Source organism: Etheostoma spectabile, chromosome 15 (assembly GCF_008692095.1).
Source record: "Etheostoma spectabile isolate EspeVRDwgs_2016 chromosome 15, UIUC_Espe_1.0, whole genome shotgun sequence".
In the NCBI taxonomy this organism is placed as follows: Eukaryota; Metazoa; Chordata; class Actinopteri; order Perciformes; family Percidae; genus Etheostoma; species Etheostoma spectabile.
The window spans coordinates 11,935,997-11,952,481 of NC_045747.1; the positions used below are offsets into that span (position 1 = coordinate 11,935,997).

Consider the following 16,485-nt stretch of genomic DNA (forward strand, 5'->3'; position numbering starts at 1 on the left):
CAGCAGCACACAAACATGCAAAAGATTGCATATAAAAATATTACCATGCAAATCGGCCATCATAATAGCAATGCGCCAAGGTACAAATGAACCTAGCTTTCAAAGGGAATTGGAGATGACACTGATTGGTTTATTGCACGTTACGCCCAAAACACACCTATGAATTAATGATGACACTAAGTACAACCCTTCTGAACCATGCGCAGGACCCTTAATTTCTGCCGTCAAACTATCAAAAGTGGATTTGGACACGCCCTAAACGCACCTGCGCCACGCTCTTCCTGCCGTGCGCTTAGATCATTACATCAGGGCCCTAAGAGTCTACAGCTACATTGGCTGCTCTGTGTGGCTGTACTGTAAATGCTAATGTCAGCATGCTAATATGCTCACAGTGACAATGCTAACATGTTGATGTTTTGAAGGTATAATGTAAACCATGTTCACCGTCATAGTGTAGTGTGTTAAATGAAATGTCAGTGAATCACCAAAGTCAGCAAGACTCGTTATCTGGGGTACATGAATGTCTGGACAAGATGTCAGGGTAATCTGTCCAATAGTTGTAGATGTTTTAGTCTGGACAGGCCAACAGATAGACAAAAACTGAAATCCCTAGAACCATATATGTATCCTGCTAGCATGGCTAAAAACTAAATACTAAAGGACACTTTAACAGAACATCATCTCCTTTTCAAAAACATTGTACTCCGCTGTATCTTTTTGTTTTTGTCCCCTCTCAGTAAGTAAATCAATCTTTTATTTCTGTTGTCTTTTAAAGGGTATGGAGTACTTGCACTCTAAACGATATATCCATCGAGACCTTGCTGCCCGTAATGTCTTAGTGGAAAATGAAAGTTTGGTGAAGATTGGAGACTTTGGCCTGACAAAGTACATCCCAGAGGGCGAGATCTACTACCGTGTCCGTGAGGATGGGGACAGTCCAGTGTTTTGGTAAGTTCATGAAGCACTTTACAGTGTTATTCAATGCTTTGTTCCATCACTTTTGCCATTAAACTGTACTGTATTTTGTATTGTATAGGTATGCCATTGAGTGCTTGAAGGAAAGTAAATTTTCCTTTTCCTCTGACATTTGGTCGTTTGGCGTTACGTTGTACGAGATCCTGACCCGCTGTGACCATCGCCAAAGCCCTCCAGTAGTACGTCATCACTGGCCTTTTTTCTCAAGTTGAAACCTGCATATATATTCACGTGAGCCAATCAAGAAAATGTTGAATCCCTGTGTTAAATGCACAATGTACTCTTTTGTGTTTTTGTAGAAGTTCGTGGAGATGATGGACAGACCCCAGGGACAGATGACTGTGATGGTTCTCATAAAACAGTTGGAGAAACAACAGCGATTGCCTCGTCCCAAAGACTGCCCGCAAGAGGTAACATCCCCATTAAACACAATTGACATGTTATTGGCATGATGAGTAGCTCAATACTTTCACAATGCATTTTTACCAACAGATGAAGATGTTAATGGAGCAGTGTTGGGCTGCAGACCCTGCACAACGACCATCGTTCAAATCCCTTATTGAAAAGTTTGAGGCTATTCGCCAAACATACGACTGGCAGTCGCATATAAACTTTTCCTCGGCTCAGATTTGCTGATCAGGCCTCTGAAGATCTACTTGTCTACATGTCATCACTTTGCCACTATGGCCACCATACTGTATATTACAGGGTAGCCAGTAATGTGTTTCTTGCTGGGAAATGCCTGCTGTCTCCATTTACATAGATATCTTTTTACAGTATAAAAGCACACTGCTATCCTTTCATTACTGATGTTAAGGCAATGATAAACGCAGAAAGTTTTGTTTTATTGTTGGCTGATGAGTTGAACTTAATGAAGAAAGGCAATGTCTTGGGAAGAGTGTCAGCTTTTGTCTTTTTAAAAGTAATAGGTCTGCATATATCACAGTAAGTATTAAGATTGGGAGAATACTATTTTTTAGTTTGTGTTTAATGTTTGTAAATTTTTTTTGAGTGTTAAGTTTGTGTTTAATTTTGTATCAACCAAAAGAACAAATTCAAAATATAATGCATTTTAACATGCCCTTTTCTTAAAAACTAAAATACAGATTGATACATGTGTCCTAAAGTGTATAAAAACGTTTTACATAATGTACCATTTAGATCTGTTACCAGATTTTGTAGCTATAAAGTATGGCTAATTATATTTTACATAAAAACTCACTGATCTCAAGCTAAGGGATGGACTTTGACAAACTACTACATTAAAGTTTTTCAGACAGGTCACGGACCCAGGAAATAGTCTTGCCTAATACCCTGTGTTGTCTTGGCCATTAAGGTGCCTGTCCATGTATGTTCAACTTGTGAAAAATGAAAACGGCATTACCACTTTCTACACAACACCAGCCCAGCTGTTTGCAATATAGCATCTTGCTGCACAGCGAGAAAGAAATCAACAAGAATACTGCTGCTTTTACTAATTTATATTAATGTACATTTTAACCATATAGAATTGTGTGGTTATGAGACAGGCCATATTACCCAGATTCCTCACAGACCAGTAAAGAGTCCCCTGACACCTCCTATCCTGGCATGCAGGAAATATTCATATTAAACAGGTGTTTTAATCAGTGTTCTGCATACACCTCTAGACCAAGTCTCCTTTATCCGGTAGAACCTGATACATGGATAGAGCTTCAACACTGATGCAGGCATTTGTTCCACATATTCCACTGTATAATCCACTGTATCCATTGTATTATCCAGATAAAACATGAAAATATACTCTATACTACATACATAAACTAATATCTTAATTTTACAATTGAAAACAAACAGTAACTGGATTAACACGATGAGTAAGAAACTGATGCATATGGCTGGATGCATTTAATAAAGTGATTTTTTTGTGTGTATAAGGACATGACACACCAAGCCGTTGCCGTATACTAGCTATGCCTATATCAGAATCAGAATACTTAATTGTTTACTTCATTAATTTTCCTCGACATAGGCTATTATGTTCTTTAGCCTGTCGTTTTCCCTATATTGACCCCATTCATTTATTAGTCATGAATCTTGTGATGCTATCAAAGATTGTATCTTTGAAACACTGTTTCACTATCAAACACTGTACTGTGTTTGTCCTGTTCTTATTGTAGCATTGACCTTGGATACAAATTAAAACTAATTATAAATGTGTTTTTACTGGGCAGAAATTGGTGTAATTCCAATTTAAGGGAAATCCCTAGCAGTCATATCTAGTTTTGAACATGGACAGTTAACGAGGAGCCAACGTGGCCCCGCCCCCGCCCTCGATTACGTCGTAGTCATGGAGAATGCGTCCCCTATCGTCCAATGAGAAACGTCCCTGGGGCCATGTGTGTATTGTTTAAACTGCTCAAATCGGGGACCTCGGTGTGAGTTATCAGACCGATAAAACTTCCACCAAACTGAGTGATGGCGGCCGTCGTGTCTGTTAGTACAACTGCCAGGGACGAAAGCGCAGACACAGGGCTCAGTTTCGCCCCTCGTCCACACGAAAATGACGACCTCGCTGTGGATTACAAAAACTGGATGTCCGGAGAAACGGGCCGGTATCCCGAACTCGAACGCCGCGAAGAGAATTCAACGTCGGAACGTGAGTGTCAGCGGAGGGTCGACGAGGACTTGACATCACTGAGCCCCGAAGAGATTGAGAGCCGCTTAGAGAGAACTCGCCGGGAGTTTTACAACCGTCGAAAAATCATCATAAAAAATCTGCCCTCCGACGTTAGCAATCAGGTATGAATAAAAAGTACTAACAAATTACATGCTTGATTAATTGACGGGGGTCGCTTGGCTAACGTTAGCCTAGCTCCAATATGCTTTGCCATGCTACCTATGTTAGCCTGCTAGCCATTTAACTCGTTAGCTGTCTTTAAGTTTGATTGATGCAATATTTTGCTTTATTGAATCTGCAACTGGTTTATTTAAAAGAAAACATAGTTTATTGGCAGCCACCGAATACGCTTAGTATTGTTTACATTCGTTTTGCGTTGTTAGGATAACCTCCAGGTGGTAAGACAACTGTCAGTAATTGTCATCTGTGGCCTGGATGACCTACCAGGCATTCCGGCCTGGTAGGTAGCGTTAACAATTTGAAAACTTTTAATGTTCCCGTTTTGTTTTTTTTTCTTTTCTTTTTCATTGGTCAAGCTTTAAAGCCAAATTGACGGTAATTATATTCCCCTTTTATGGGAGTTACAGGTGCGCTGGGACTTCTTCATAAGCCCATCTGTTGTTAAAGCTGGCGTTTTGGTTGCATCGATCGGCCAGTGATTTATTCATGACGCCACATTTTTTTGGAACGTGCCTGACTCGTGGGGAGCGGTGGGCCTGCGGGTGGTACCATTGTTCACAGAGGGGTGGGGGGAGTTGTTGGAGTTCGAGATGTGAGTTGCAATATAACAAAAGGTGGAAGGTGTGGAGACAAAACGTTTCAGAAAATGCTAGACAGAATTGCCATTCGTTTGTGAATGGTCGAAAGCAGCGCAGAACAATTTCTCCTATAACAATGAGTCAGGGTATTGCCATATCACCTCTTCACAGGTGCAACTTGTTAATAGTTTACCAGAGGATATGAATGAGTTTATTATGTGATGACCCAAATCAGCACTTAAGTAATCTACTGTAAGATGGCCAAAAACTACAACTTAGGAAGTCAAACCTGATGGATGGATGGATGGATGGATAGTGTGTGTGTGTGTGTGTGTGTGTATATATGAACCTGGTAAAAGTGTTTGACGTCATGTAAATGTCTGAATGTAATGATTGTCTTTTCTCATTTACAGGAGGTTCATGAGCTGTTGGGCAACTATGACTTGAAGTACTGCTTTGTTGACAAATACAAAGGCACAGGTTGGTCTATCTGCTTGTCCATCATGTTAAGCATTGCGTGTTCAGTTTACAGGAGTAAATCCATCACAGATAATTTTACAAAAGTGAATGATTAAAGCTGCAGACAAACTATATATATCTCTCTCATAACAAAAATGGCTGTCTGCATTTGATAAGGACACATTTTTCTTCACAATTTAAAGGTTCTTAACGTTAAGGAAAATACTCAATACATAAGTACTTTAGTCCTTTGTATTTCATCACTAGGGGTAACAAAATTCTTTCTTCTACTAAATTACACTACTAATTGTAACCCAGTTTGACTGGTATGTGTTCGAGGTGTGTGTAGAGATGGTCTGATACCATTTTGTTGTTTCCCGATACTTGAACTTGCATATCGGCCAATACAGAGTACTGATCTGATACCAGCGTGTCATATATTTTATGTTTAACAACTGTACACTACTATCCCTGTATGGATAGGATGTGATTTGTTGTTGGTCTGGCTCAGGGTTAAACTCTTTGTGAAACATGAACAAACCATGAACACTGTAGAACTTCCTTTTATCATCTAGTCGGTTATAACAAAAAAAGAACAAACAACTTTTAACATAGATTTCCTTGAGGGCTTTATTACGTCAGATCGCCAGTACTTCCCGATACCAGCGTTTTTAAGCTGTATCGGAACATCTCCTAGGTGTGACTGTAGTCTATATAGTGCACAGCAGTGAGCTAACTATTAGCAGCACTAGCAGAGTTGGCAAGCTACGGGTAAGTTTGCTAGCAAGAAAGATCTGGCTAGCTAACATTTTTCCAGTGAGTCTTTCCCCCAAGTGAGTTCTGTAGCTGTTTAGCTCATTTTGGAAATTAATTTACTCTGGACAAAATGGCTTGACAAAATTGAAGAAATAATGCCACCATGTTCCAAAATAGAGATGGCAACCATGCATGCAAAGCTTCATTTACATAGCACATCTAATTGTGCTATTCTTATGACGGTGAAACTTGCTTGTCACAATGTCCCAACACAAAGTCATCCATTTGTATGCATCAAGACAACCAGTTTCTGCAGTTAAAACACATGAATCAATCAATAATCCGTTTTAAATCATCCTTAGGGGGGAGAATCAACATTGTATGCCCCAAAATGTGACCTGTGTCTCAAATTAGGGAATCTCTCTTCTTCTTCTTCTTCTTCTTCTTCTTCTTCTTTAAGATGGTCTGTGCATGAAAAATCAGCTTCAACAGTCGATTTGTCAGAACAAACCGACTAAAACAGACAGCAGTTTAGTGGCTGATAACCGGCTAGAAAATTGCATCAGCCTGATGGTAAATTCAGGGTATGTCTGGCATCTACCAAACTGTTGTGGCAGATGATCAACATCAAGAATTGTTGGTGGGCTTTTTTTTTTTTTTTGGTTGACATGGGGCTCTATAAGAGTCTGCCACATTGGTAGACATTCTAAAAGTGCCAATAACATTAAAAGTAATGGATCAAATCTTTTAGCTTTCAACGTGATGCTCTGTCAAATAAAATGCCTTTTTTAGTTCTTGTCAGCCGCGATGACACCTATTGTATTCTCATTAGGGGAAATGTTGCAGTGACATGAAAGCTGGGTGTGTGCCTTTTTATCAAACCTTCTAAAAGTGACCTGGTGTCACTAACCAGGTTTTCCCTGCTGTGTATTAATAAAAAAACTTTTTCTTAATGTTAACTGAGATGTCACTCCCTCACTTTATACCAAATTGGGTTTTGTCTCCCTTCTTCTCTCTGTCCCCCATCACCTTCAGCATTTGTGACATTATTAAATGGGGAACAGGCGCAGTGTGCCATCAAAGACTTCCACCAGCATGTGCTACGGGACAGGGAGATCTCAGTGCAGCTGCAGCCAACAGACTCTCTGCTGTGCATCGCCAACTTGCCCCGTGCTTTCACCCAGCAGCAGTTTGAGGAGTTGGTGCGACCCTTTGGTAACTTGGAGCGCTGCTTTCTGGTGTACAGTGCCGTAACAGGGCATTCCAAGGGCTATGGCTTTGTGGAGTACATGAAGAAGGACTCTGCTGCCAGGGCCAAGTCAGAGCTATTAGGCAAGCAGCTGGGCTCCCGCATGCTGTATGTCCACTGGACTGAAGTGGGCTCCCTCACGTATCCACTCCTGCACTCTAAATGCCTGTGCGTGGACCGCCTGCCCCCAAACCTGCTGACAGCCCAGGACCTCCGCAACGCCCTGACTGACACCCATGCGCCAATCTTCTGCCAGGTCAAATCACCACACACAGACACTGTTACTTGTGCTGCACACTGCTACAAATGAATATGATTTCAGAAGTATACATTACCCAGATTGTATTTTACGTGTAGAATAAATTATGTAATACCAGCTTGCAAGGTTTAGTCCATTAATCGACTAGTCAATGACAGAAATTCTGATAATTGATTAATTGTTAGTAACTTTTACAAGCAAAATGCCATGTGGGGGTGTGGGTGTGGTGAAGCGTTCCAGATGACGGAACAATTTTGTAAAATTGTATTCCATATTTGAGCTTTCAGTCCTTTTTTTTTTTTTTTTTTTTTCTCCATAAAAATCTCGGTGGCCACTCAAAGGTTCGATAGCAATGAACATTGCTGGTTTCTATGGCGATGACCACCTGACTCCCCACAGGTGTCATTCAGCAGGCTTTTCTGGAACGATAGAGGGGCTGTCCTTTTTAGCACGGTGTGCATAGTTGTACTTTTCTGCTGGTTCCAGTGTTTTTTAGATTGTGGAAAATTTAGTGATTTTAAGGATCATGGGATCATTTTTAAAAAAAAATTTTTTAAACAATATTACAACTGGCTTGGTTATGAACTATTGAAACCTAGATGGTATTAATTCATGAGGCCAAATCAAATAGTGAATGGTTTAAAGACTGCAAATGAGTTAGAATTAAGAATTTTATGTTCTAATATCTATTAATCATTTATAGTAATTTTTCTTGCTGCGTCTACCAGATTAGTTTTTTGGACTTAAAGGAACACTAAATCAGCTCAGGCTTAAATGAGAGGCTGTTATGGGAGTCACACCATTATCAATTAACATAACTTCTTGTTTGAGCAGTGATTCTGGTACATTTCGTTGGTTTTACAGGACATTTTCAAAATAAATGTGCTTTTAGATAGATGTTTCACTCGTCTGTGCAGTATGTAAAGTTAAAGAGAAAAGTCAGCTCATACCTTGTTACTGTATTTATTAGCAGCGAGAACGTGGGCCAAATTTGTGTCTGTGAAATTAGAACGACTGTTCCCGCCCCCTCTCTACAGTTGGCTCAGGGACAAGATGGAAGTTTCCGGCGGTTTGCGATGTTGGAGTTTGCCTCTGCTGAGATGTCCGAGGAGGCACAGCGACTTACTGATGGCAGGCTGCTGGGTGGGACACACATCAGGGTGTCCTTCTGTGCCCCTGGCCCTCCTGGAAGAAGCATGTTGGCTGCTCTAATTGCTGCCCAAACGATGGTATTTAAGTCGGATTGATGCACTGTATTTACATGTCAATGATTTTGTCTTTGCTTTTGTGCTGATTGCCTGACTTGTGGCCCCTCCCTTCAAGGCTGTGAATAGGGGTAAAGGTCTCCTCCCTGATCCCACAGCCATGCAGATACTTACAGGCTTCAATAACCCTGCCACCCTGAAGATGCTGCTCAACCCACTGTCACAGGGACCCAAGCAAGGTGAGCTGTTATCGGTAGCTCTTCATCAATGCCTTAATTCTTAGTTTTTGTTCTGATGCTATGGATCCTGATGTCCTCTTTGTGTGCAGGCCTCCTGGGTGCAGCCCCTACAATGCCCCTGCTGGCCAACCCTGCCCTCTCCGCCGCTCTGCTCCAGCTGCTCCTTCAGAACCAGGCCAAGGCGCAGCAGGTACTGCTACCTTTCTGCTTTTTCTCTGACATGTGCCTCCTTGCTGCTCAGCCTGTTGTGATTCATCCTCTCCTACTCATACACGCTTTCCCCCCCCCCACTCTCTGCTCTTTCCCTCTTTACAATTAGCAAGCCTTTCTGGGAAATCATCTTCTCTGGGCTCAGGTGCTGCACAATAAAGAAACTCCTTTAGTGCCTTGTGTGAGTGATAATGGTGTTTGTGTTTGACTATCTGTGTGTGAGGTGGTGGTGAAGCTAGGTGGATTCATTTTTTTATTTTTTTCAGTGATAGAAACTTGCTAGGAGACTAGTTTTCTTTTTTTTCTTTTTTCTCTCTCTCTGTGTGGGGTGTACTTTGAGTGGTGCTGAGTGATGTGGTAGGTGTGCTCAATTGTGTTCTAAAAGTGTAAATACCCACTGTGCACGGGCATAATTTCATATGTGGTGAGTAAGCCTCAGTGCAGATTAAGTTTGCTTTTTTTAGTGCAGCAGTTTTTCACTGCTCAAGTGCTGCAGCCAGGCTGTGACCTTCTTATGACACTGAACTCTGCTCTCTCATTTGGCCAGCAGGCAGGACTCATTGGGGAGAATCCTCTGGCTTCTTTGCCCGTCCAGCAGGGAGTCCATCTGCTCGGAGACCTGCCCCAAGGTTTGGCATCCACCGACTCCAGCCGTAGCTCCTTGAGCCACAAACTGCATTTTTTTTTTTTTCCTTCCAGTTACTTATGATGCTAAACATCTGTATTCCTCTTTGCCTTTTAATCATGGCTTTTCGTCTTTACCTTGGCCATAAAATTGTGACAATGTAACATAAGTCTTCATGTTACGTAGAATCCTATAGCTCTAAAAGATGACATGTACGTATGTTTACATTCATTGAAGATTACAATAATTGTAATTTACAACCATTCCTCTATTTAATTCCCCTAGGTGGTGTCCCAGGTCTTGGTCTACAGTCGGATTCTCTGGCCCCCCTAAAGCCAATGCCACTTGGCAGGGCCCTAGCAAGAGAGCAGGAGTCCCCCACCGCAGCGTGTACCTTCCCCCAGACTTCCTCTCCCACTCTGCATGGCATCTCCATGCCCTTGATGGGTGGCATGATGGGCGCAGATGGCCTCACAGCTCAAGGGGTAAGGTCCCAAGTACTTTCAATAATGTTTCCTCTCTTGTATTTTTGTCCAGCTTTCTATCCTAGTGTAAAAGGTAAAAATGACCTTTTACCCTTCTGTCAGGTATCCATACTAGGAGATCCTCCAAAGGATGTGAACCATCCCCAGAGTGCCTTCCTCTGTGTTGGCAATGTTTTCCCCTCAGGTGAGGTGCTTTTTATTTGTTTTGCACTATGGGGTTCTGATCGTCCTGCTTTGCGTTCTGTTCTTGTTTGCTGCATCAACTTAGGTAAATAAAAGTATTAATTCATTGAATTTTATATCTTCAAAATATGGCCATTTCATTTACTAATTAAAAGAGATTGTTTTTAACTTTTTTTTTTTCTGGTCCTCTTTTTTCATTTAAGGGACAAGAGAGACAATTACATTAAATATATTAACGTCAGAATTATCCAATGTTTTGTGTCACGTTACAATTTCCTCTGTTTGGTGGGGTGACGTTGGCTACATATGCCCATTGAAAGTGGCAGCAGAATCTAAAATATGAGTGGGTTAAGCCCAAGAATCTCTCACGATGGTCTTTGGACTCCCAGATGAAGAGCTAGAAACAGCGGCTCAGCAACAGGCACCTATAGCACAGTTCTGTTCACAGCATAGCTCTTAAACGGCAAATTGTAAACCCTCCACTGTGGTAACTTGTAGCAATACTGACATTGCATCGTCCATATTGCAGCCTGTGGGCTTACAATCCGCACTGACTTTACATTATCTCTTTCTTACTTTTGCCAGTATGGCTGGGATTTTGGCATTGCCATTCATTCTAAGTGGTTTTTAAAAAGGTCTTAAATTTAACTTTGAGAACCCTAATACTAAAATATATTCCAGCATGTAATGTCTGTCCATCCTCTCCTACTCCAGGAGGAAGCTGCAGACCTCACCCCTATAGGAAGAGGCCTACACTAAGTAATGTGTCCAACCAGCACGTACACCAGAGCATTCAGCCAAATTACAACTTGCGCTACCAGGATTCCTACAGCCAAGAATATCCTCCTCTACACCAGGTAACCACCAAGTATCCACTGCTTTGTTAATAAAAAGACCTGTTGTACAAAATTTGATACAAATGGATGCAGCTGTCCTAGATGTCATGGTGACCTGATGACATTTACAGTGTACCAGCTGATTGCTGCTCTTTTAGTAGCACATATGATGTGATCTGGTCTGATGCCCATCTGGTGTTTCTCCTCAGGATCCTCTAGCCCACTTGTATGAACAGCAGGAGAACCTTGATACTGGAGACTTGGCAGGATTTGGTCACCAACAGGTAGTGTTCAGTCAACCGTTTTCAAGACTGTGTGAGCATGGTTTCAATGTGGGATTATTATATTCAGCGCTCGTATGTATTGAAAAAAAACGTGGAAAAGTTTTGAGAAAGTCATGACATTTTTAAACCAAGCATAATGTCATTAATTAAAATAAATCAACTAAATTTGAATGTATTTCACGTCGTCTTAACGTTCTATTTTGAGGCGCAATTACGAATTCCTCTATGAACTACATAATGTAACCTACATTAGGGTAAACGTTAACACTGATTTATTGTATAATCTTGACTAACATTTTTTTTTAGGAATACATAGTCGTGGAAATAGCCAAAAAGTCATGGAAAAGTATTGGTTAAAATGCTTATGAACCCCGTATAGTACTATACTAACAGTTTGTTTCTGCAGCTCTCTCGTCACCCTGACTACAGTGAGCGTTTTTCACACTACAGTTATCCTCCCAACGAACCCATGTCCTCATACTTCAGCTCAGGGCCCAAGGCCCCCAGTAACGGTAGCCTCCCTACCACCCTTCTCAATAGGGTAAGCCTCACACTTTGGACTTCGGACAAGTTTGGTTTGGTTCCAAGAATGATCCCATGTGCAATAATTGTTACGCTGTGTGTGTGTGTGTGCATGAGCCTCAGGAGAAGTCTAGGTCACTGAAAGATGGTTGTTTGTCCTCAGGCTGTGGGAATGCCTCCTGTGAGCCACACCACCAACTACCCCCCAGGCTTGGGGAATGCTGTGAAGGTAATTTAGACACTTTCTTGTCTTTGCCTCCTTTTTTTTTAATTTTTAATTTTTTTTTTATTTTTATTTTTTTTTTATAGATAAGTATTTATTTAGGCAATATTACACAAGAGGGATTGATTTAACAAGATTATGCGCCTCGGTTCTATCTGCATCATGCATGCATCACTGAAGTGCCAATAATATGATGCTAAATAAAATCCTAAACTGTAATATTGTGATTATACAACAGTTAACAACTATATAAAACTTATGTTCATATTGTGGGGCAATTCACTCCCAAAGCAAAGAAAAAAGCAACAGACAATTTCTAGTCCCTCCCTGTTAAACGTTAGTCTACTTAAGCTAACATTAGCTTTGTAACAGTAAGCTGATGTTAGCTTTGTAACGGATTGTGGAATTTTTCCAAATGTAATAAAATACTGCAGTGCACATAAACCCCAAACTGCTTTGCTAACTTAATCGGAATATAACTAATATCTACTGGATTTTTTTTTTTTTTCTTTTCTTCATAGGATAGCTTTAGCTACAATACGTCCAAACTTCATTATGCCTTGTCAGTGGCATCCAAACAATTCCAGTAAAAATGTTGTTTCATCCTATGATTCACTTCTCATCCTTTCAACCATTCATCAAAACTAAATCCGCCATATCAAAATTAACGAAACAATCCGTTGTATCAGTATATTTAGGCTAACATTCTGTTTTTTTTATTCTGCCCTGAAAGTTACAATGTTGCCATGGAAATGGAAAAGTAATATTTTGTTTTTTTTCTGTGATACGCCAAGTGTGCTACTTGTTTAATTTTAATTTCAGACCAGGGTCTTTAACAATTTTTAAGCCAAGGACCCCTTAACAGAGTGTGACGGCGCAGGGACCACTACTACATATGTTGTAAAAAATTAAGTTGCATATTAAAGTGGGCCTACAGTAACGTGTAGGGCGTCCTAAAGCCTTTACTTGGCTATTGAAAATATTTGTTGGCATGATTTTATCACTAATGTTAAACATACATGTGTCACAGTGAATCCTTATTAACTAGATTTGTGGATGGCGCTTAGTCACTACCTAGCCTATGGACTAGTATAACCTAATAGGTATGCTTTTTTTTTTTTTTCCTGCTGTTGAAAGTCTTTGTTTTTAGACGTTGTTGTTTGTTTATTTTTTATTTTTGTCTTCTTCTTTTTTTAACCAATTGTAGACTCCCATTGGTAGCCATAAGCGCGTGTTCTCCCGGTTGATCCCATCTCCAGAGCCAAGCCCTGAAGGCAGCTATGTGGGCCAGCACTCCCAGGGCCTTGGTGGCCATTATGCAGACTCCTACCTTAAGCGGAAGCGTATATTCTAACTACAGCTGAATGGCATCTTGCTGTAGGAGTAGCCATTTAACAGCCAGGACACAATGGCATCTCCTCTGGGTCTCTGCAATGAACTTTGTGGTCCTTGGATGTGTCTCCTGTGTACTCCTGTGAGTGACCCCTGGGGGGCGCTGGGGAGTGCAGCCTGTTGCTATCTGGACAGTTGTCACTTCATGGGAATTCTTGGTTGTTTTTTTTCTGTGTGTGTGTATATATGATTTTAGTGTGTTGGTAATTTAAGTTTTTAATTTTCTTTTTTCTTTTGACTTTTAATTTCCTGTTAAAATTTGTACATTGAGAAAAAAATTGTTAATTAGCAAATGGAAGTACTTTCTTTTAAGCTTTTTTTTTTTTTTTTTTTTTAAATCCTGTGTTGAGTGTGGTGTATCAGCAGCGCTACAGATAGTTTGGCAAGATTTCAACAGCAACAATGGGCTGCTTTTTATAATGTTTGACATCCCGCTAAAGTGATGCTGTCCACAATTTCAGGCAAAGGGATTTTCATAGTACAAGCTTTACTTGAAAGGCTCTACTTTTTAAATAGCCTTCCTAAATTCTATGTAAAAAGTTCAGTAGTTTGTGTATTGAGATGGGTGTTTTTTTTTTTTTTCTTTTTGTTTCCACAGGGTTGTATATTTTGCTGTATGACTATTTCCACATTCAGGCCTCTCCTCATTGGTTAACATGCAGCTTTCCATCCACCAATGACAGCTGTATGTACCTGCCTGTGTATTTTGACGGTGAAGCTTTTTACAGATCTGGCATATTTTCTCGAGCTTTTAACTTTTCCACGTTGTTTGTCTATTGATTCACACCTTCCAATTGTTTTACGGAGTCTGTTCTCTACACTGGTTGAGTGATGCACTTGGGAGGTCACAATCCAAATCTGTTCTCACCTCTGAAAAGGTGCCATTTTCAAGTCTACTCACACACATGTCAAAGAGTTGAATATTTTCAGTGTTTGTGTTTTTGTTTTGCCAAGTTAAAATTTTGATGTCTTAAAAGTCCAAACACCACACCTCGATGGTTGAGTTGGGTGGGTAGATGGGGTGGTGGACACGAGATGTGTGCCATCTCTCGAGTCTAGGGAGGTATTAATTGAAGCTACTGGCAGGTGATTGGTCAGTGACATGACTTTCCTTGTTTTTTATATATATATATATTTTCTTTTTTTTTATAATTATCTGGTTGACAGTTTGATTGTGAAAACCCATTACCTCTGACTTCTGCTAGGAAATGCAGCTACACTTGAGCCTTAACAGTGTTTTCTGTGACATAATTCTGCCCTGTGTTGGCTTCCATCTACATTTACCATTTCTGTGTTATTTGCTGTGTAAATAGTTCTGCTTGATCATTTTCCGGAGTCAATTTTTTTTGTGTTTTCTTTAATCAAACCTGCCTCTGGTCTGGTGTTTTGAATGAATTTTGCTGCTCCTCGTGTTTTTGTTGTTTGCCTGTATGATTGACAACTGGTGTGACCAAGAGGGACGCCACTGTGGTTTACTCAGGTTGTGTAGGGCCCAAGAGATGCAGCCGTACTGTATGATGATGATGATGATCACCACTTTGATCGATTTGATTCGAACTGCCATCTTCTCATCTGTACAGCCATGGTTGTCTCTGTGTGATGTGAGCAAGTAAATGTTATTTAACAAATGTTGGTAACTCATTATTTAAAGAAGCTTAAGACTTTAGCTCTGTGATATCATATATTTGACATATTTTGGGATTAACATGAAAATATTTATGTATTTTACCCAAATGTTTTTGTTTCTTGAGTTAAGTGGACTTGTTAACCTATTAGCAAAATTTTATTTGACTTGAAACCCAAGATGCAAAAAGTTTTTCATACTTGAAAATAATGTAACATTATAATCAATGGTAAAAAGCAAAAATTTATCAGCATGTGTGGATGAGAGCAGGATAATTTTTTTTTTTTTTAAATTGCCTTGATTTGCATAATCTCTTTAACATGCCCTATTTCAGTAGGGAAAAGTTGAACCTCTGCTGCTGGCATAAAAGTAACAAAAGCATTAGTTTTTGTAATGCAAAAAAACAGTTATAGGCCAACTAATGAGGCCCGCAGTAGTGATTTGTTTTAGGCTGATTGTGTAAGTGATGACAGTACACGCAGCCAGCTGATGTTTTGCTTTATTGGCTCGGCAACCAACCGTAAAACTAATGCTTCTGAGCGCTTGAGGAATGAGTGCGACAGAAGCATGAAGTAAACAAGAGGGAGGATGGATCACAACATCTGCTAATAAAAATCCTGCTTGTAAACTTCTGCAAGACTTTTTCTTTTGTTGCCCAATATGGAGGAAAAAAAAGATTGCTAATTACTTGAAAAATCAGATTAGTTTTTTTTGCCTAATAATTAATAACCTAATTGTCTGACTTTTCCTGTATACGTCAGTTACAAAATGTTACCACCCATGGGTGGCTTTGCGAGAGTGGTGTTGTTGTGCATGTGACCTGTATGAGTGTTTAGTAAGTTATTGCTCAGTGGATGAATTGTCCTGCTTGAATGAATAATTTAATATCCATCTCCGTCATTCAGCAGCTGTACAGACTGATTAAAGGCTGCTCAAGAAATTAAAACAACTGAAGGAATGCGTCAAACTGAAAAGTGAGTTAAGTAATATTTCACTCTGGTAAGACTGTGTATATAGAGAATGTTGGCATTCAGATTTAATTAAAAAAAACATACTAAAGAAGAAGCTGAAATGTCAGCTATGCTCTTATTTTCTGTTGGGCAGACCCTGAAGGTAATGGCAGGTCAAACTGATCTTAAATTCAGCTGGCCAGGTGATTGGCTTTGTGGCAATACTAAGCTCTTTGCATTACTGTGCCGTACCATTCATACTGAGGTGCTGGGGGGGCTCCTCTTCCTTTCAGCAGCCATCAGGGTGAAAGGTTTCGGTTAGCTGTTATTCTTGTGGACCTGCTGCGCCTTGAGCTGATGAAGCTTTCCCTTGATGGGCAAGAAGCTGCAATAGCCTACATTTGTTATGAAACTTGTATGTTTGGGCTGTCGTGGAATGTCACTTATAAGAAATAAGTCTTAACAGAGAAATTCTTCTGTTTTCTTTATCATCAATCTGTAAAGGACAATGGAAATGAGAACATTCAGAAGACATGAAGGTGTTGCTTTTTAAATCTACTGGCATTATATTAATGTTTCTCCCCCCCCCCCC

General features: G+C 40.3%; 2 protein-coding genes and 1 long non-coding RNA gene across 9 annotated transcripts in view; 2 read left to right on the forward strand and 1 right to left on the reverse strand.

Moving 5' to 3' along the window:
- The window catches only part of tyk2 (tyrosine kinase 2), an 11,604-nt gene extending 9,520 nt beyond the window's left edge, over nucleotides 1-2,084 (forward strand). For both annotated transcript variants that reach the window (XM_032538651.1, XM_032538652.1), the window contains exons 21-24: nucleotides 776-948; nucleotides 1,037-1,154; nucleotides 1,275-1,385; nucleotides 1,468-2,084. In XM_032538651.1, the coding sequence (XP_032394542.1) occupies nucleotides 776-948; nucleotides 1,037-1,154; nucleotides 1,275-1,385; nucleotides 1,468-1,611 (546 nt within the window). In that variant the 3' untranslated portion in view covers nucleotides 1,612-2,084. The remainder of the gene's footprint in view (nucleotides 1-775; nucleotides 949-1,036; nucleotides 1,155-1,274; nucleotides 1,386-1,467) is intronic.
- Nucleotides 1-7,945, reverse strand: part of LOC116703727 (uncharacterized) — a 25,843-nt gene extending 17,898 nt beyond the window's left edge. The window contains exons 1-2 of the long non-coding RNA XR_004335496.1: nucleotides 7,935-7,945; nucleotides 7,142-7,156 (exon numbers count right to left, since the gene is read on the reverse strand). This is a non-coding gene — a long non-coding RNA (uncharacterized LOC116703727). The remainder of the gene's footprint in view (nucleotides 1-7,141; nucleotides 7,157-7,934) is intronic.
- Nucleotides 3,337-14,945, forward strand: raver1 (ribonucleoprotein, PTB-binding 1). 6 transcript variants are annotated; one of them, XM_032538655.1, is made up of 15 exons: nucleotides 3,337-3,756; nucleotides 4,806-4,872; nucleotides 6,643-7,112; nucleotides 8,153-8,344; nucleotides 8,439-8,559; nucleotides 8,649-8,749; nucleotides 8,879-8,950; nucleotides 9,320-9,400; nucleotides 9,679-9,879; nucleotides 9,982-10,063; nucleotides 10,777-10,919; nucleotides 11,108-11,182; nucleotides 11,586-11,723; nucleotides 11,868-11,933; nucleotides 14,761-14,945. In XM_032538655.1, exons 1-15 carry the CDS (start codon nucleotides 3,433-3,435, stop codon nucleotides 14,767-14,769), a joined length of 2,142 nt encoding a protein of 713 aa, XP_032394546.1. In that variant the 5' UTR covers nucleotides 3,337-3,432; the 3' UTR covers nucleotides 14,770-14,945. The 6 variants fall into 6 exon arrangements, 3 of the variants coding, with proteins under 3 accessions (XP_032394546.1, XP_032394544.1, XP_032394545.1); XM_032538653.1 differs by having other exon boundaries at nucleotides 3,338-3,756; nucleotides 9,320-9,398; nucleotides 9,680-9,879; nucleotides 11,589-11,723; nucleotides 13,135-14,945; XM_032538654.1 differs by lacking the exon at nucleotides 8,879-8,950 and having other exon boundaries at nucleotides 3,339-3,756; nucleotides 9,320-9,398; nucleotides 9,680-9,879; nucleotides 11,589-11,723; nucleotides 13,135-14,945.
- Nucleotides 14,946-16,485: the final 1,540 nt, after the last annotated feature.

Bases quoted from the DNA above. Each gene is read 5' to 3' on its own strand.
- raver1 (XM_032538653.1), top strand. From the start codon at position 3,433: ATGGCGGCCGTCGTGTCTGTTAGTACAACTGCCAGGGACGAAAGCGCA. The intron at 3,757-4,805 runs GTATGAATAAAA...TCTCATTTACAG, and splicing joins CCTCCGACGTTAGCAATCAG to GAGGTTCATGAGCTGTTGGG. The intron at 9,880-9,981 runs GTAAGGTCCCAA...CCCTTCTGTCAG, and splicing joins ATGGCCTCACAGCTCAAGGG to GTATCCATACTAGGAGATCC.